Source organism: Octopus sinensis, linkage group LG3, assembly GCF_006345805.1.
Source record: "Octopus sinensis linkage group LG3, ASM634580v1, whole genome shotgun sequence".
NCBI lineage: Eukaryota > Metazoa > Mollusca > Cephalopoda > Octopoda > Octopodidae > Octopus > Octopus sinensis.
In genome coordinates, this window is record NC_042999.1 from 44,350,885 (window position 1) to 44,371,978 (window position 21,094).

The window sequence follows — 21,094 nt, forward strand, 5'->3', positions numbered from 1 at the left end:
ACACTGTGGACTGGTTGGCATTAGGAAGGGTATCCAGCCATAGAAACCAAGCCACTACAGACTGGGACCTGGTGCAGGTCTCTGGCTTATCTCCAGTCAAACCATCTAAGCCATAGTAGCATGGAAAATGGACGTTAAATGATGATGATATATATTTGTACTAATGTTCCCAGGTGGCAGGCTTGATAATTGTTGAGAGTTTTCTTTCTACATGAAACCATTGATAGCATTGTTAACTCACAAATATGTGTATGCCTTTCTTTGATGCTCAACTGCTGATGAAATTGGAGGGACACCACTGTGTTGGGCATTTATTTTTCCAGACCTAACAGAGTTCATGCCTCTCCTGGTCTGATCATAGTTAAATTCTTTCAGAAATTGAGAAAGACGAAAACAGGCAGTGGAAAAGAAAAATGAGTGAGAGAAAGAGAAGAATCTACCCCCAGTACAGGATTGGTACTTTATTGTTGCTAAAAGGATGAAAAGTAAATTGACCTGGGCAGGGTTTGAACAAAAATTCCTCCAATGCTCTAACAACTCTGCCAATTGGCTGTCTTACATCATACATACAAAATCCCCCCTCCCACACACATAAACATGCATACATATACACTCATGCCAACATATATATATATATATATATATATATACACACACACCACACACACATGGTGCGATGCGTAAATTTTCACCATTTTATATATTTAATTTCATGCATTGTTTTTGATTTTGTTGATTGCACAGTATTGTAGGGTCAGTTGGGCACCATCTGTGAGAAAAACAGCACCATGATGCAATTCACTCTGATAGAAATTTGGAAACAACATGCTGTACTGCTTGGTATTCACAGTGGAAGCTCCAATACTAACATTTCAGAGTGTTTGGGTGTCAGTCTGAGGACATGTACTAAGAGTGATAAACATCCAGTCAACATCATGGTGTTTGGAGTGATCACTAGTGATGGTGACGTTATGCCTCCATCTTCCCACATGACCTCAGTCTCAACACGGAAACCTACATGTAGTGCCTGAAGGAGGTAGTATTGCCTTGGGTCAAGAGGGTGGCTGATGTAAGGCAACGCTGGTAACGATCATGCTCAAATGGTGCTTTTTATGTGCCTGTTACTGTTAATCTAATTTCAGTCACAAGTCTTTGATAGAAGCCTTTGCTCAAAATTATATGCTGTGGATTTGAACACACAATCGTATGACTGCAGCATGAGCTTGTTAACCGCATGGTCATATGTGTCTGAGAATACTATAAATGTGAAAGGAAACTAACCAGTCTGTTGGGATAGATGCGATAAATCATTTTATTGACTTTCTGGATAAATCTGCGAGGTAGTTTGCTTTCCAAATCGGCATGTAATTCTACCTGTAAAATGGATTTTAAAATATTCAAGCAAATAAAGGATTAACCGTATGGAACATGACAAAAGACTTTAACAATAATTAAGACTTAAAAGGTTTTAAATAATAATTGTTGTGTAGGTATGAGTGAATAAATGAATGCTTAAACCAAACGAGATTTAACTCTGTTTACATAACTAATTAAAGTATAATTAATGCACGTTTTGGTGCACCTGACCACTATATACAATAATTTCATTATTATTTTATTATAATATAATTCCATTATAAGAATACAAAGTATTCTAGCTTCACTCTAAAATACATTTTGTAGTGGGGATGTGTGGCAGAAGTTGGAGTTATAACTCACTAAATTATCTTAGAGCAAAGCTAGAAATAACTTGTACATTGTAATTCTATTTATATAATTGTATGTGTGTGTGTGTGTGCATAGTTCCAGTCTTTCTATAGTACTCTGTGTATGTTTATGTGTAATGTATATGAGAGAAGAGAGTGGGAAGGTAGATTACATTAAGAGAATTAATGAGGCGTAAAAATGTACAGTTGAAAGATAGAAAAATAGATCAGTTAGTGCAAGTGTATATTCTGGAATAAAGAAGGGAGTTGTAAAAATAAAAAAATATTATTACTAGTGAAAAAGCATATAAGAGAAAAAGGTATATTTGGGGAGAGAGAGAGCCTTAGGTAATATAATATCAATAAATTCACTTAACCTGGTTTTTGGTGAAAACAAAAATTTATCTCAAAATATTTTGATTAGATAAAACACCTGATGTTTAGTAGACATATACACAAACTCACACATAAACATAAAGAAGAGAAAGAGTCAAACATCAATTTGTTTATATTTGACTGAACAGACCTATATTTATAACCCCCACACCTGTGATCATCCTCTCTCTCTCAAGATGGTTGTAAGATTTAAGGTACATTTGGTTGTTATTTCAAAGCAATTCAACGACTATATGGAGACTCTCTCATTGATTCATTTTGTACTCTGTTGTATCCAGTGATACATCATTTGGTTCTGAGAGAACAAATGTATGCTACAGCTTTCGTGCTTATTTTATGATTCAGAGGCATCACTATAGCATGTATTGCCCAGTGCAGTCCTTGAGCTTTTCCCCACTTCTGGGTCCTAAAGTCTGTACTGGCTTATACAACTGACCCAAAAGTGCTGCCCTCAAAAAAGCATCAACTGGGGGTAGACAGACCTTTCTTGTACCACCTAGCTAAATTACTGCAAGGATTTTATCATTCTTCTTAATTGGTTAAGAATATTTATTGTGTTAGAAGGCTCAGTTGTGTTTATGACATACATACCTCTCCCAGAAGCATTTAGTGTGTCAGTGAAGTGAAATAACATCAACTGGGACTTAGACTAGATCACAGTTTACAGCAGTGTTTACTTCTTACTTTGTACTTATGTGTTTTCAGGAAGAAAAAGGTAATTATAACATACTTGCTTCTCCTTAGAGCATTTACTATGTAATTGAAATAAACGGTAGCCAAAAGCCATGGCTGTCACTCACATGTAAGTATGGGCTGCTTTCACGGACTGTTTTCAGTGCCTCTGTAGCCATGAGTAAACATTAGTTTGCCTCCTGGCACTACCCATCCTTGATTTAGCAGAACATTGAGGATGTAACAGTTGAAAGGAAATAGGGCTGTACTAGCACTAGCTAGGGCTCATTTTCAGTTGAGTAGACTGGAACAGCATGAAATGAAGTGCATTTGTTCTCAAGAACATAATTTGTTGGCTAGTTGAACCTACACCTTAAGATCATGTAACCAACTCACTTAAACACATTGTTTGATGTTTTCTTCAAATTCTATGCCCATGGGCTATGGGTTATAATCCATTCAGTCATAACTGGTGCACCTGAGCACTGTATACAATAATTTCATTATTATATTATTATTATAAAGATATCACTGAAGACTTCATTGTCATCTTTATGCAGGGTAAGTCAGCATGGCAGAGGGATCATCCTTCTACAAACTGTACTCACAAGAGAAGTTAGGCTCAGTGCTGAGAGTTACTGAAATTCTTATCAATTTTATAGACCTTAAAGGGGTAAGTTGCTCCCATACAGCAGAATATATTTACAACCTTGTGCACCGGGTTAGTTAAGAGTTTTGGTTATGTACAAATCATGGCTGTTGTTTAAGCTCCAGGCCAGCCTTAATTGGGTATACCTATAATGAAAATCATTGCAATTGTTATATACTCACTTCTACCCAAAACTTGTATATTTACTAACTAACAGGTACCCTGTTGGTTATAGTGATGAAGGTTCCAGCCGGTCTGATCAACAGAACAGCCTGCTCTTGAAATTAACATTCAAGTGGCTGAGCACTCCACAGACAAATGTACCCTTAATGTAGTTCTTAGGGAGATTCAGCATGACACAGAATGTGACAAGAGATGGCTGGCCATTTGGAATACAGGTACTAACTTTTGTCAGCTGTACTGATTGAAGCAATGTCAAAATATTTTGTTCAAGGATGTGTCTCTGGGAATCGATCTCATGTCCTTACAATCATAAGCTAAATACCCTGACCACTAAGCCATGTGCCTTCACTATTCATATATCTATCTATCCACTCAGTTACTCGATGGATCAGTGTTCTTCAGCCAGTTCTATCCTGGGTCGCTTCTTTCAGATTGGCTATGGCCATTCCTGTGTCACTCTTGATGATGTCAAACCAGTGGGTTCTTGGTCGGCCTCTTCCTCTCTTGCCACTGGCCATTCCGAGCATGATGTCCTTCTCCAGGGATTTTCTCCGCATAATATAACCAAAATATGCCAATCTATGCTTGGTGAGCCTCGCTGTCCATGGAATCCGTAAAAATCTTCTCCAACACCAAAGCTCGAATGCATATACTTAGGTCTATATTATGCAATGTGATCATCCTTTTTTTTAAGATGGTAGGATGTGACATGAAGGAAATTGGGTTGCTAGACTTGCTTGTTTGTTCAATAGCAAAAGAATATTAACTTCTAACAACTTGATCATCTGGTCATCTAATGACTTGTCTCTCCACTCATGTTGACTTCTTGTTGTGTACCAATAGCAATATCTATAAAGTGCCACTTTGTAATCAATCATACTCCATTCCTCCATTACCAAACTGAAGCTTCGTGCCAATGTCAGAAAAACAATATTTACCTGCATTGTCAATCTTTTTAATCGTGCATCTCTGATGACAGCATCAATATTGCCAACAGCCAGGCCGATCTGGAAAAAAAAAGGAAAAAATGATATTAAAAAGAAAGGGGTCCCTTATTTGCTTTCCATGTTCTTGTACCCCTTTTATTACCATATTTGTGATGAAATATACTGCTTTTGTTATAATTAATTTTGAAAATAATCTTTTACTTGTTTCAATCATTAATCTGCAGCTATACTGGGGCACTGCCTAGAAGAATTTTTTAGTTGAATGGATTGACTCTAGTGCTTATTTTTTTAAAGCTTACTACTCATTCTGTCAGTTTCCTTTGCCAAACTGCTAAGTTATGGGGATGTAAACATACCAACACCAGTTGTCAAGTGGTGGTGGTGGGGGATAGACACAGGCAGAAAGACTCTCTCACACACACACACATCTGATGACCTTGTTTCAGTTTCCATCTACCAAATCCATTTACAAGGCTTTGGTCGGTTCCAGAAACCATGTGGTTTGGAAACAAACTTACCACACAGCCACTCACGCACCTATATGACCACTCCAGTGCCTATAATGAAGAATTTGGTAAAATAACTCAGTCATTATTAAGTTGAAGTTTCAACGAAAACTAACATGAAATTTGGATAGAAGGTTTTCATTTTGATCACTTTAGAAAAGCCAATTTGTATCATAAAACTAAGTCTTGAGTAGGTTGGTATCAAAAAGGGTTGATATTTAAACTGAAGATATATATATATATACATACACACACTAAATAAAACCCTCGATTCAATAGCACTGTGTACAAACTCTGTACTTGGAATGACCGAGTGTAAATACTGTTGGAATTTACTCACAAGGTATTGGAATCTTATATGTATACCATTCTGCCTAAATAATGGATCTACAAATGCAATATCCCTGCATATCTCACATCTTTTTTCATTCCTCAACTTCACTCTCTATTTCATATCTTATCTAAATTGCTTAACCATTTTCTCACACTGTCTCTGATGAAGGGATATATAAAATATCCTGGAAACAGCTGTAAGACCTATTTATAAATGTTCTAGAATCTTTACAGCCTTGGTTTTTTTTAAATCTCATTCTGGAAAAAAAATTTATATATAGGAGCAGGAGTGGTTGTGTGGTAAGTAGCTTGCTAACCAGCCACATGGTTCCAGGTTCAGTCCCACTGCGTGGCATCTTGGGCAAGTGTCTTCTGCTATAGCCCCGGGCCGACCAATGCCTTGTGAGTGGATTTGGTAGACGGAAACTGAAAGAAGCCTGTCGTATATATATATATATGTGTGTATGTGTTTGTCCCCCTAGCATTGCTTGACAACCGATGCTGGTGTGTTTACGTCCCTGTCAGCGGTTTGGCATAAGAGACTGATAGAATAAGTACTGGGCTTACAAAGAATAAGTCCCGGGGTCGATTTGCTCGACTAAAGGCGGTGCTCCAGCATGGCCGCAGTCAAATGACTGAAATAAGTAAAAGAGTATATATATATATCATAGTGGAGGCGCAATGGCCTAGTGGTTAGGGTAGCAGACTCGCGGTCGAAGGATCGTAGTTTCGATTCCCAGACAGGGCATTGTGAGTGTTTATTGAGCGAAAACACCTAAAGCTCTACGAGGCTCCAGCAGGGGCCAGTGAACCCTGCTGTACTCTTTCACCACAACTTTCTCTCACTCCTTCTTCCTGTTTCTGTTGTACCTGTGTTTCAAAGGGCCAGCCTTGTCACACTCTGTGTCACGTTGAATCTCCCCGAGAACTACGTTAAGGGTACACATGTTTGTGGAGTGCTCAGCCACTTGCATGCTAATAAATGAGCTGTGACGTCACTGGTGCCAAGCTGTATCGGCCTTTGCCTTTCCCTTGGATAATATTGGTGGCGTGAAGAGGGGAGGCTGGTATGCGTAGGCAACTGCTGGTCTTCCATAAACAACCATGCCCAGACTTGTGCCTCGGAGGGTAATTTTCTAGGTGCAATCCCATGGTCATTCATGACCGAAGGGGGTCACAATATATATATCATGGTTTATGGTTTAATATTACTGCTTTTTCTATCCTTGAGCCAAAATTTGAAACCAATATTACTTTCATTGCTCTCTTACTTTTTGCCAGCAAGGTATTGGTTAGGCCACTTAAATCTATCAACCTTGGCACCTGACCAGTACTGGAACATGACAAAGTGCTGAAAACAAACTTTAACCCTTTAGCATTCAGATCATTCTCTCAAATGTAATACATATTATTCACATAGTTTTGGATTAAGCATGCATTATCTTATAGCTTCAAGATTTCAATGATGAGAGTGTTTATTTTTACAATGTCATAATTGGGTAGATGTGAGAGGCCAAATCTGGCTGGTTTCAACATAAAACAAGTAGAATATAGAAAGAAAACTTTAAAAGCAGCTTGTTTTATTTTTGAAGTCATACAGAAAAACAGAAGTGAGAGAAATGCTTATCTATTTAATGATAAATACTGTAGGAGCCATTTAACAAATATTGTTAAAAAGATCAACGTTTCAACAAAATATGCGTTGAATTTATAACGGGGATGAAGATATTTTTAAAATAAATATATAGTTAGTTAAGAAGAAGAAATGTTGTATTTACCAGCAAATTCATAAGCATGATGGGTGTGAATAACATGAACATGGCCAACATTAGAATACTGACATTGCCGAAATGTAATGTGTATGGATCGTCGTCTGTAAATGGCTCATTGAAATTATCCATAAACTCTGGTTCCAGAATCATCATTCCAACTCTTAAGATAGACAAGGCTGGACTACGATGAGCATGGGATTCCTATAAAAGAAATAATTTTTTTTACTTATATAAATCAAACCCCTTAATGTATCAGCATCATCATTATTATTATTATTTTCATTAATGTGGTGAGCTGGCAGAATTGTTAGCACGCTGGACAAATGCTTAGCAGTATTTCATCTGTCTTTATGTTCTGAGTTCAAATTCTGTCAAGGTCAACTTTGCATTTCATCCTTTCAAGGTCAATACATTAAGTACTAGTGAAACACTGGGGTCGATATAATTGACTAACCCCCTCCCCTAAAATTTCAGGTCTTGTGCCTTTAGTAGAAGGGATTATTATTATTATCATTAACGTGGTGATCTGGCAGAGTCGTAAGCATGCAGGAGAAAATGCTTAGTGGCATTTCTTCCAGCTTTACCTTGTGTGTTCAATTTCTACCGAAGTCGACTTTGCCTTTCATCCTTTCAGGGTTAATAAATCAAGTACCAATTGAGTCAAAGTAATTGGGCTAGCTAACCTCCTAAGAAAAATTGCTGGCCTTGTGCCAAAATTTGAAACTACTACCACTACTACTACTACTAACTGGCAGAATTTTTATCATACCTGACAGTATTTCATCCAATGCTTTATATCCTGAGTTTAAATGCTACCAAGGTTGACTTTGCCTTTCATCTTTTTGGGGTCAATACAATAAGTACCTGTTGAGCACTAGGGTTGCTGTAATCAACTAAACCCCTCCTGACAAAATTTCAGGCCTTGTGCCTAGAGTAAAAAATTATTACTATTATTAATTTTATTACTGAGTGAGAGAGCAGCCCATGTCATCAAAGTGACACTGGGGTACAAATATTTGAAGCCCAATATATCCATCATGACTACTCATTTGACAAAGGTACACTAGGCACGTGATCATAACCATATGTGTGCAACATTGTCATCTCATATCAAGATAAACAGTGGATGACCTTGCAGGTGGGTCCCCATTAGAATTTTCTTCAGATTGAGTAGCCCATCCCACTCAAATGGTCCCTGAATAAGGTTTGTTTAAGGATGATAAATGAAATACCCATGTTTTCCAGAGGTGAATTATTCACCCCCCCCCCAATTCCTCTCAACACATGGCTATGATGCTCCCCCAATACTCCTGCTTGTGATCAGAGATGCACATATTGTCAACCACTAAGGGACATGCTCAACTGATTAAGGTCAAGCAACTGACAAACAAATCTGCAGTATTGAGCAGAATGTTTGCAGTAGCCCATCTTTTACACCTAGATAAAACATGTACATGTTAATATTTCCAGTCAGTTAAGATCAGAAGCCATGGGAGTCATTGCCTGGTACTGCATCAGGGCATTTATTATTATTATTATTATTATTATTATTAAGGTGGTGAGCTGGCAGAATCATTAGTGTGCTGGGCTTAGTGGTATTTCTTCTGTCTTCACGTTCTGGGTTCAAATTCCGCCGAGGTTGACTTTGCCTGTCACCCTTTCAGGGTCAATAAATTAAGTACTAGTGAAACTCTTGGGTTGACATAACTGACTAGTCTCCTCCTACCAAAATTTCAGGCCTTTTACCTTTAGTAGAAAGGATTATTATCATTACTATTCAAGGCGGCAAGCTGGCAGCATTGTTAGCACACTGGGCAAAATGCTTTGCAGTATTTCATCTGTTCTCATGTTCTGAGTTCAAATTCCACCAAGTTCAACTTTGTCTTTCATCCTTTCGGTGTCAATAAAAAGAGTACCAGCTGAAAACTGGAGGTGATGTAATTGACTTGCCCCCATCTTTGAACATGATGGCCTTGTGCCAAAAATTGAAATGATTACTATTATTAGTATTCAAGGCAGCAAGCTGGCAGAATCATTAGCACACTGGGCAAAATTCTTAGTGGTATTTCCTCTGTATTTATGTTCTGAATTTAAATCCTGCTCAGGTTGACTTTGCCTTTCATCCTTTCAAAATCAATAAAATAGATACCAGTTAGACATGGGTCAATGTAACTGACTTACTCCCACCCCAAAATTGCTGGCCTTGTGCCAAAATTGAAACCATCATCATCATCATTATTATTGAGGAGGAGGAGACCCCCTTCGGTCATGAATGACCATGGGATTGCACCAAGAAAGTTACCCTCCGAGGCACAAGTCAAGGCAAGATGGTTTGTGGAAGGCTAGCAGTCACCCATGCATACCAGCCTCCCCTCTCCACGCCACCAATGTTATCCAAGGGAAAGGCAAAGGCTGATACAGCTTGGCACCAGTGATGTCGCAACTCATTTCTACAGCTGAGTGAACTGGAGCAACGTGAAATAAAGTGTCTTGCTCAAGAACACAACACACAGTCTGGTCCAGGAATCGAACTCATAACCTCACGATCGTAAGCTCTATGCTCTAACCACTGAGCCATGCGCCTTCACTATTATTATTGTTATTGTTATTATTATTATTATTATTGGCATATACGCCCATTACCCATTTTGTCATCTTCGATCTCATTGTTTGCATCTGATGTTTCAAATATGAAATATAACAATGCTGAATGTAATTTCTATACAAAATCTGTAGAGATAACCTTAACACATAATTTAAGTGCTAAGACAGTGGTACACAGTATTGACATATAAAAATGTTTAATATACTTTGTAGCATATTATGGTTGCATAATGCAATACTGTGTGCTAAAAGTTTTTAATATTTACATACCAGGCATAGGAGTGACTATGTGGTAAGTAGCTTGCTTACCAACCACATGGTTCCGGGTACAGTCACACTGTGTGGCACCTCGGGCAAGTGTCGTCTACTATTGCCTCGGGCCGACCAAAGCCTTGTGAGTGGATTTGGTAGACGGAAACTGAAAGAAGCCCGTCGTATATATATGTATATATATATATATATGTGTGTGTGTGTATGTTTGTGTGTCTGTGTTTGTCCCCCCAACATCGCTTGACAACCGATGCTGGTGTGTTTATGTCCCTGTAACTTAGCAGTTCAGCAAAAGAGACTGATAGAATAAATACTAGGCTTACAAAGAATAAGCTGTGGGGTTGATTTGCTTGACTAAAGGCGATGCTCCAGCATGGCCACAGTCAAATGACTGAAACAAGTAAAAGAGTAAAAGAGCATGCCAGCTTCCAGGAATATGTTTAATATGTAAATTGGTATATCCAATAACATTACACCACTGTAATTAGTGGCTATTTAAGCAATGAGTTTGTCGATGATCAATGGGTTAGATGGGTGCTGAGGAAGGAGCAAAAACTCCTGAAATATGGCATATATTCCCATTACTCATTTTTCCATCTTTGATTTCATTGTTTGTTTACATGTGACATCTCGGATATGAAATGTAACAAAATCAGTGGTGGCTATCATTTTGTATTGAAAATCTGTGGAGATGATCTTAACATGTGATTTAAGTGCACTGCTAACACAGTAGTACATGATATTGATTTATAAAACTGTTTGATATACTTTGTCTTTGTAGCATATTATGGTTGCATAACAAAATACTGTATGCCTGCAAGTCGATAATTATTATTATTATTCAGAGAGAGAGAAGTACATGCCATCAAAGTGACACTGGGGTAAAATAAAGAAGCCCGTCGTATATATATATGTATATGTGTGTGTATATGTTTGTGTGTCTGTGTTTGTGCCCCCAACATTGCTTGACAACCGATGCTGGTGTGTTTATATCCCCGTCACTTAGCGGTTCAGCAAGCGACATTGATAGAATAAGTACTAGGCTTACAAAGAATAAGTCCTGGGGTCGATTTTGCTCGACTAAAGGCGGTGCTCCAGCATGGCCACAGTCAAATGACTGAAACAAACAAAAGAAAAAGAAAAGAAAGAAATACAACAAATTGCTAAGGATTCACTGATTTACCTCTTTTGCCATGACAACGTAGAAACCCATACCAAAGGCAATGAAAAGAATGCTGTAGATACATAGTGCCTGGATTAAAGTTCTCAGCACTTCAAGACACATGACCACATGTAGACCAAAGATCTCAATCCTGAAACAAATGAAGTTAGAATGTCATCATCATCACCACCATCACAATCATCATTGTCAACATTGTCTTCGTCGTCCTCCTCCTCCACCACCACCTCCTCCCCCCCTCTCCCCCCACCATCATTGTCTTCGTTAATATTGTCATTGTCATTATCATCATCACCCTCATAGAAATTGTTGTCCCACTCCTCCTCCTTTTCATCATTATCACCACCACCATCATTTTCATCATTATCATTATCCTTGCCATCAGATCATCACCATCATTGTCCTTGTCATTCTCGTTGGGATCATCCTCATAGTCATCATTAACATCCTCTTCTCCATCATCATTTTCCTCCTCCTTTGCCATCTCATGCAAAGGAAAAAAATTTGAGGTAAAAAGTGAAACAAAGATATCTACTATAATAATACTCGTGTGTTTTTCTCCGTCACAACATATGAATGAGAAAGGAAGGGGTGATAGATGAATAAGGAAGGAAAGGGTGATGTCAAAGTTGGTAGAGGGATGATGGAAATTCTACAGTGACATATTCTATTTTTGCCCTTATTTATATATAAAATACAACAATTAGCCATCGTTTTTGATGGCATGGGGCCAGCTAGTATATATATATTTATTTAATTATAATGACAGCTTAATATGATAATACAATTGTCTTAGAATTCAGACTGTTGGTTAGCACATCAGACCCTGTTTGTTAAAATAAAGGTTTTTAGGTTCAATCTGTGGCACAGCTCTGGAATATTACCTGAAAATGGTTGAAGAGGACACCAATTGGAAATGTTACCTCACTATGACATACAATGATGAAAGAAATAATCCCCCAAAGCATATATAACTATGAAAAAATATCTCAGAAAAATTATATAAAGCACAGGTATGGCTATGTGGTTATGAAGCTTACTTTGCAGTCATGTGGCTTCAGGTTCAATCCCATTGAGTGGCACCTTGGACAAGTGTCTTCTTTTATTGCCCCAGGGTGACCAATGTCTTATGAGTGAATTTGTTTACCAGAAACTGTACCAGAAAAGGCGGTGAGCTGGCAGAAACGTTAGCATACCGGGCAAAATGCTTAGTGGTATTTAGTCTACCGTTATGTTCTGAGTTCAAATTCCACCAAGGTCGACTTTGTTTTTCATCCTTTCGGGGTCGATAAATTAAGTACCAATTACACACTGGGGTCGATGTAATCAACTTAATCCCTTTGTCTGTCCTTGTTTGTCCCCTCTGTGTGTAGCTCCTTGTGGGCAGTAAAGAAATAAGAAACTGTGTGGAAGCCCATCATATATGTGTGTGTGTGTATGTGTGCCTGCCTTCATGTCTATGTTTGTCTCCCACTGACTACTTGACAGACAGTGTTGGTTTGTTTACATCCCCATAACTTAGTGGTTGGAATAAGTACCAGACTTAAGAAACAGATAAATGCTAAGGTCATTCTGACCAACTAAAACCCTTCAATGCAGAGTGCCCCAGCATGGCCACAGTCCAGTGACTGAAACAAATAAAAGATATAAGACAAATGAAAAGATAAAGAGATAAAAGAACTTTACCTTTGTAAGAATACCAGAAGGTTGAACCAAGCAAAGAAAATGGCCAAAGCACCTGCTTCCCACTGGAAATGAAGTGACAACCGAAATAGAAATGGTAGAATGAACACACATGTGGAAGTGTAGAGTATCCATTCCAAAATGTTTATAGGTTCACGGAAATATCTCTTTCCCTATAAAAACAACAATAAGAACAGCATCATCATCATCATCAACTAAACTCAGACTAGGAAAATCAGTCTTATTTACTTATTTTCCTTGTAGAATTTATCTGTAAAGTAGATATAAAAACATGTAGTGAGGATACTGGAAGAATCCCAAACACCAACTCACTATCAAGGAATTAAACTCCAAATTACTGTCTTTAGATGTGAAAATAACTATAAACACCCACTGGGACTTTGTCAAGGACTGACAAGCAGCTAACCATTGCTAAAAACATTAAGAAACTAAACTTGCAAAAAACATTGAGAAACTGTTTTTGTCAGTGGCTGTGATAACTGTTGAAGTTGTGAAGGACCTAATCATTTTGGGGATAAACAACATTATTAGAATGTCATTAACAATTTTGTCTTTGGTGCATTTTCTTTGACAGTCTATTGGGTATATAAAGATAGTTTGTCTGGTAACAGACTAGTGGTTGTGACACAGCTAAAAATCAACTTGATGCAGGAACTAACACCACTTACTTGACTATGGAATTTGATGCCTACTACAATCTGCTATTATTACTGATACATATCCCACACAACTGAACATTTTTTTTTAAGTTGTTTCACGATGACATTTTTTTGTTAACAATTAAATAAATATTTATGTATTAGGACTTCACACTGATTTTTGTTCTCTTTTCAACCAACCAAATATTTTGTTACAAGCATGTGACAATGTGATATATTACTTACCTGCTGTATAATTTGTACAATTTCTTTCAGTAAATTTATGATACAGAAAATTGTTATCAACCATATTGTGATACTGTGAAAAATGGACAGCTGTAAAGGATATACAGAAAAAGAATTACAAACAAGAAGTAGTTAAAATAAATTATTATTATTATTATTATCATTATCATTATTGTTGTTGTCAGTTATTATTACACCCCTTTTGGTTCTAATTTGCCTGAGACCACCCTAAGTTCTATTATACAAATCCCTTGTTTTATAGCGATCTAAATTAAAATTTGCCATCACAATTTCTTGTAAGTTTATGTTCCAAATACCAGCTTAATAACAACAAAGTTATTTTAAAAAATTCTTCATTACTTTAAAAATTGAAACAAAGGTAATATATTTCACAATAAATATGGCAATGAAATGGTTACAGCAAGCAAACTAGTTTCAATTTTATTTTAATTTCCTAATCAGTAGAACTGAACATAAATAGTTCTAGCTTCTTTTGTTAAGTGTAACTTATATAAAAAAAAAAATGTTTTTAGTTCTATAATTACTAAGTTGAAAGGTAAACTACTTTTTTTTTGTAATTTAATCTCCCCTAATTAATCCTTCCTCCGAATAATGATAGGCAAAACCCAGATAGTTTAGGCTCAAAAACAATTTCTTTAAAGCTGCAGTGTGGATTGGTTTTGAATTTCCTTTCAAACTCTTGGAATTATGCCCCAAACACACGCACACACACACACACACACACACACACACACACATGTATGTATATATACATTCTATGTAGAATACCTCATATAAAAACTAGTAGAGTTTTATACTTTTTGGGGTTCAGTCCATCTGCATGGAACATTGGGTGCCTTCTACTATAGCTCTAAGTTGACCAATGCCTTGTGAGTGAATTTGGTTGACAGAAAGTGTATGCAAGACTGTTATATATATATATATATATATATATATATATATATCATCATATATATGCATGTGTGTCTCTGTGTCATTGTGTCTGTTCACTGCCCCAAACTATTCCATGAAAACCCATCTTAGTTCGTTTACATTGTATAACTTAGTGGTTCATCAAAATAGCTAATACAATAAATATCAGGCATAAATAAATGAGTATTGGGGTTGATTTGTTCAACAAAAAGACCCTTCTAGGTGGTGCTCCAGCATGACTATAGCCTAATGACTGAAACAAATAAAGATAAAAAATAAAAACAAGAATCTTCACCAATGCTAAACCTAGTATTTCTTGAATTCTTTATTTACTATTTCACTTGAAAACAATCATAGGTATTTCATTCAATCAATTTAAATGAGAATAAATGCATAATTTAATGAGTTAAAATAATTAAAAAAAGAAAAAATACATAAGAAATTTACCTCAAATGTCTGCATTACTTTGAAACTACAAGCATCAATTTCTTCTTTGGTCTTTTCATCATCAGCAGAAACTGTTGATACTTTTACAGTATGATTTAGAGCATAACTATATAGGGAGGAGTTGTGAGGTAAGAGAGCAATTAGAAATATTATATAGTATGAATATTTTTGAAAATAAATCCTTAAACTAATACATACATACATATGATGGCTACCCCCTCGTTATCGAGTATGGCCATTGCACAAAGCTTAACTGTTATTGATGCTGTGATCGAATGTGACTTTTTAGCCCAGCTAAAGATCTACAGTCTTGTACAGAATTGGCAGCTAAAACCTTTACCAGCTTCATGTACCTTTGCATGTCGTTTAAGTCCTCTTGCTGAATTACACTCTCTTCCACATGCCTGACAGATATGATTAGTATGGTGTGTTACACCACCACCAGTGGCCAGGTTGTCACTCATCAGTCTCGCTTTATGATTATGAAGATGACTCTTGAGTCCAGCTTTACTGAGGCAGGGTCTTGCACAGACACTGCATGTCAGCATCATAGGAAGACCCTTCCCATCTGGAAGTGTAACAGCGATGCCCTTCCTGACATCCCTCCTTACTTTCTCATGCACAACTCGAGATTTCTCATACATACATACATACACACATATCATTGTGTGTGTACACTTGTCCTGACATCAAACAATGGTTGTAAATAAGCATCATTGTCACACAAGCAATTAGTTAGTTCCCAGTTTTACGTGGTAAAGCATGCCTGGCCATGGAAGATATTACCTTGCTTGGAAGCAGATGCGGGTTGGTGACAGGAGAAGCATCTATGCATAGAAAATCTGCCTCAATAAATTCCGTCAGACCCATACAAGCAAGGAAAAGTGGACATAAAATGATGTAAATGTGTGTGTGTGTGTGTTTGTGAGGGTGTGCATGTGTCTGTATGTGCATTGTTTGTGTTCACCCTTGTCATCAATCATCATTATAATCATCATCATCATCATCGTTTAACGTCCGTTTTCCATGCTAGCATGGGTTGGACGGTTTGACTGGGGTCTGGGAAGCCAGGAGGCTGCACCAGGCTCCAGTCTGATCTGGCAGTGTTTCTACAGCTGGATGCCCTATCCTAGCGCCAACCACTCCATGAGTGTAGTGGCTGCTTTTTATGTGCCACTGGCACAGGGGCCAGAGGAGGCTGGCAACGGCCACGATTGGTTGGTGCTTTTTACGTACCACTTGACATTATTTGTTGGTTGCAAATGAGTAAAAGAGTCATGCAGGCAAGGTTGTATAACAACAAGAAGGACATTCAGCCATAAAAAATCTGCCTCAACAAATTCCATCTGACCCATGCAAATATGGAAAATCAACCACTAACTGATGATGGTGGTGATGATGACGATGTACTTTGGAGTGATCCCTAATATATAACTGGTACTGTTATTTTTCATATGAGCCACTGAGATGAAAGATAAAAACTATCTCAGTGGAATATAAAATCAAGAGAGAACAATACTCAAATGTTTTCAACCCCCTATCCTATTAACTCACTAGTCTTGTTCATTCTTGCTTTATGGAATTTAATAACAGAAATTCAGTTCATTAAAACTAAGAAATACAGATGTTAAGAGGATTTTAAAGAAGAAATCAAAGTCTATTGAAATAATATGCTATAGATACCAATTAAAATCAAAAGAAATCACTGTCTGGTACCTGCAGTCTGGATCGTAATGCATCATTGAATCATGAGTGGTTACAAAATTGGTTAGAAGTCCAAGAAAGATTATGTACAGGAGAAGATTGAAGATATAGATCCAACGGCCATATGCATTCCTATCAAATTGATTAAAGAAAATGAAAAATACAATGTGAATTAGATGATAGATTAAGTGTGGGTTAGATGGTAGAATAAATATGAATTAGGTTGTGGATTGTGTGTGGGCTAGATGATGGCTTAGTTGGTGGATTAGATGGTGGATTAAGTATGGGTTAGATAGTGGATTAAGTGTGGGTTACATGGTGGATTACGTATGGGTTAGATGGTGGATTAAGTATGGGTTAAATGATGGGTTGTGTGTGGATTAAACCATGGATTATATATGGATTAGATGGTGGATTGTGTGTGGGGTAGATGGTACATTATTTGTGGGTCAGATGGTGGATTAAGTGTGAATTATATGGAGGATTACGTGTGGACTAGTCAGTGAATTAAGGGCAGTTAAGTGTGGGTCAGATGGTAGATTAATTAATGTTCCTCAAATTTCAAGTTCAGATCTTGCTGTCAACCTTACATTGTATTTTTACAAGCCACTGAGAGAACCTCTACATGATTTCTTAACCCGATAGAAATAATAATAATAATAATGAAATTATTGTATACAGTGCTCAGGTGCATCACAACTTGTCAGAGTATATGCAGTAATGTACAAATGTCTGGAAAGCAAACAATGCATGAGTCAGATACATGTTTGTGTATGTATGGAGGGGAGAAAATCAGGTGTAGTGTTGGCGAATCTCAGAAAGCATGGAAGTTTTGAAGGATGCAGTGCTCTGACAACTAACAACTGATGCTGGCAGTTTGTTCCATGCTTCAGCAACTCTCAGCGTGAAAAAATGTTTCCTGAAGTCATGGGAGCTGTGCTGTTTTCTGACTTTGTAAATATGTCCACGGGTGTTAGATGGGTGGAGTTTGAAAAGGTGCTCAGAGTTATTGTTTGTATGATAGTTGATAATTTTATGTGTGTCTGCCACATAAAATTATCAACCATCGTACAAACAATAACTCTGAGCACCTTTTCAAACTCCACCCATCTAACACCCGTGGACATATTTACAAAGTCAGAAAACAGAAAATAACAAAGAAATTCTTGTGATAACACCCATATGATCTTCCAAAGTGAGGGTGACACTTTACAATGTAGTTTTGGATATGGCGATGCCCAAGAGGCTGTCATGGCTGCATTCCTTGTCTTATAGATTCTGCTTAGTTGTTAAGGATGACTTGGGATTAAACAACAGCATCATTGTGCTTTTGCATAAATTAGATTGCTCATTCATCTAAGCTGAAAAAAAAAATCCTGAGGCCATCTTTTGTAAAGATAATATAGGGATTTGACAAATATTTGGTGTAGAAGCTGTTGTACAGTGCCCTAAAGCAGTATTTCTCAAAGTGAGTTCTATGGACCCCAAAAGTTCCATGAAAATATTCTGGGATTCTGTGTGATAAGGTACGTTTTTAAAAAAAAAATTAACAAAAATTAATTTTATGAAAAAATTGAAGTTGTCAATTTCAAAATAATAAATTATATTTATTTTTTTATATAAATAAATACTCTTCTATATTAGATGTTTGTCTGTAAAATAAAGCCGTATAAGCTCTGTAATTTCTGAAAAAATTACATACAAGTTCCATGATAAAATAAGTTTAGGCACCACTGCCTTTGATCAAGAGTGCTAACTAGACTTTCTTTAGTTTGCCTAATAATAATAATAATAATAATAATGTTTTATAAAGATTGTTGTTCATATGCACCACATGAGAGATGACTGCACTGGTATGGTCATGTGATGTATATGGATGAGGACAGCTGTGTAAAAAAGTGCCAATCTCTAACTGTGGAGGGGAATTGTGGAAGAGTTAGACCCAGGAAGACATCGGATGAGGTGGTGAAGCTTGATCTTCAAACATTGGTGATGACAAGTGACCAAGACCTTTGGCAATATGCTGTGCTTGAGAAGATTCATCAAGCCAAGTGAAAATTTAGTTGTGGCCAATGCCAGGGTCATATGACTGGCACCTAAAAACACCTATGCCAGTGGCATGTAAAGAGCACCCGTTACACTCTTGGAGTGGTTGGCATTAGGAAGGGCATCCAACCATAGAAGCCATGCCAAATCAGAATGAAACTTGGTTGCGACTCTCTGGCTTACTGGCTTTAGTCAAACTGTCTAACTCATGCCAGCATGGAAAGCAGATGCTAAACGATGATGACATAAATCTTCATGAAGGTAAATAGACAATGAAAAGAATGTGATGCAATTTGTAATAGTTTATTTAACAGTTTGAACAATATTTCAGCAGCTTGTCTGTCTTCTCCAGGTTAATAATAATAAACAATCCTTCCTAGTGTAACAGGATGAAAGGTCTGTAACACATGAGGGGTGCAGGTCTCATCCCGTTACATTAAATTATTTGTTGAAGGAAAAGCCAAGACATCGAATATCTTCAAGCAGCATAAATATTTTTTATTTCCTGGATTTGCAATAATATATATATATATATATATCCTTCAGGGCGAACCGGTAGCCATGGAACTAGTCACAGTAGTTAAATGGTGTGAACCAAATCCTATTTTGTTCCAGCATAGTGTAGCTTTGCCACGTGGTGGCAGCTTAGTAGAGCTATGAGGACGCGTCCATTCAATTCGGTGTCAGCTTCAAGAGAGAGAACGATACACGGGAAGTTTAGCTGCTGGTAGTTCTCTGCGCATGCACATGAGGGGACTTCCGGCAGCCTCCCGGAAGAAATCCAACTCTGCGCATGCGTGCTGAAGACTTCCAAAATCGCGTCACTACACTAGTGTAGGCACAAAGCTTGAAATTTTGTGAGAGGGGCTAGTCTATTACATTGACCTCAGTACGCAACTGGTACTTTATTTTATCAACCCTGAAATGATTAAGGGCAAAGTCAACCTTGGCAGGATTTGAACTCAGAATGTAAAGACGGGCTAAATGCCGCTAAGCATTTTGTCCGGCTTACTAATGACTCTGCCAACTCATCCCTGCTTCTCTTCTTCTTTTACAACTCAGTTGCTAGCAATCCAGCTGTAAAAAAATTAATCCAACAAGTGATTCATCTTCCCCCAGGGAAAGACAGATATAAAACAAAAAACATAATATGAAAAGAAAACAACTATGTTTCAAACAAAAATGTAAATATTTACCATTTCATTTTAAGAAAGTTTTCACAAACAGGATGTGAAAGTAAATCTTCTCTTCCAAGTTTTGCCATCATCTTTTGGAAGATATATAAAAAAATTATGTGATTAGTCATTTGTCATTTGAAATAATATTTTCATTACTTTTAGTAAATGAAGTTACATTAGTCGTTTTTGGTTCTAATTTGTTGAATGGAAAGTATTTTTATATTTATTCACACACACACATACAAGCGTACACATAGATGCTCATACATGCATGCACACCCATACACACACATACACACACAAATATTAAAAAATGGTTGATAGATAGATAGATAGGTAAATAGATAGATAGATGATAGACAGATGGACAAATGGATGGACAGACAGATGGACAGACAGACAGATGAATAAATGGATGGATGAACAAACAGAGAGACAGACAGACAGACAGAGAGATAGTCAGACAGATAGACAGACAGACAGAGAGATAGTCAGACAGACAGATAGATAGATAGACAGTCAGACAGACAGATAGATAGATAGACAGTCAGACAGACAGATGAACGGATGGATGGACAGAGACAGATAGAGAGGTAGTCAGATAGACAGACAGATTAAATAGTTAGAGAGCTAGATAGATAAATAGATAGATAGATAGATAGATAAATAGATAGATAGATAGAGAGATAGATAGAGTGCTTGTCTCTACTTCTCTACAATAGTTTCATGCTAGTATCCAGGAATTTGGACATGGTGATGTTTTATCAAACTTTTGTCATAGGAGGCAATGACAAGCGACTGAGGCCTTTGGACATATGCTGTGCTTGAGAAGACTTAGCAAGCCAAGTGAGACCGTAGCCATGGCCTATGCCAGTGTTGCATAACCGGCCCATTTAAGAGTACCCTTCAATCATTGGGCAATATACTGTGCTTGAGAAAACCTGTTGAATCAAGTGAAATCATTATCGTGGTCGATGCCA

General features: G+C 37.3%; 1 protein-coding gene across 1 annotated transcript in view; it reads right to left on the bottom strand.

The window, feature by feature from the left end:
- Window positions 1-21,094, bottom strand: part of LOC115209442 (transient receptor potential cation channel subfamily A member 1-like) — a 77,252-nt gene that overhangs the window by 3,922 nt on the left and 52,236 nt on the right. The window contains exons 17-25 of the mRNA XM_036500951.1: window positions 20,133-20,203; window positions 16,903-17,022; window positions 15,187-15,292; window positions 13,807-13,896; window positions 12,905-13,074; window positions 11,222-11,351; window positions 7,171-7,365; window positions 4,545-4,613; window positions 1,282-1,374 (exon numbers count right to left, since the gene is read on the bottom strand). Of these exons, the coding sequence (XP_036356844.1) occupies window positions 1,282-1,374; window positions 4,545-4,613; window positions 7,171-7,365; window positions 11,222-11,351; window positions 12,905-13,074; window positions 13,807-13,896; window positions 15,187-15,292; window positions 16,903-17,022; window positions 20,133-20,203 (1,044 nt within the window). The remainder of the gene's footprint in view (window positions 1-1,281; window positions 1,375-4,544; window positions 4,614-7,170; window positions 7,366-11,221; window positions 11,352-12,904; window positions 13,075-13,806; window positions 13,897-15,186; window positions 15,293-16,902; window positions 17,023-20,132; window positions 20,204-21,094) is intronic.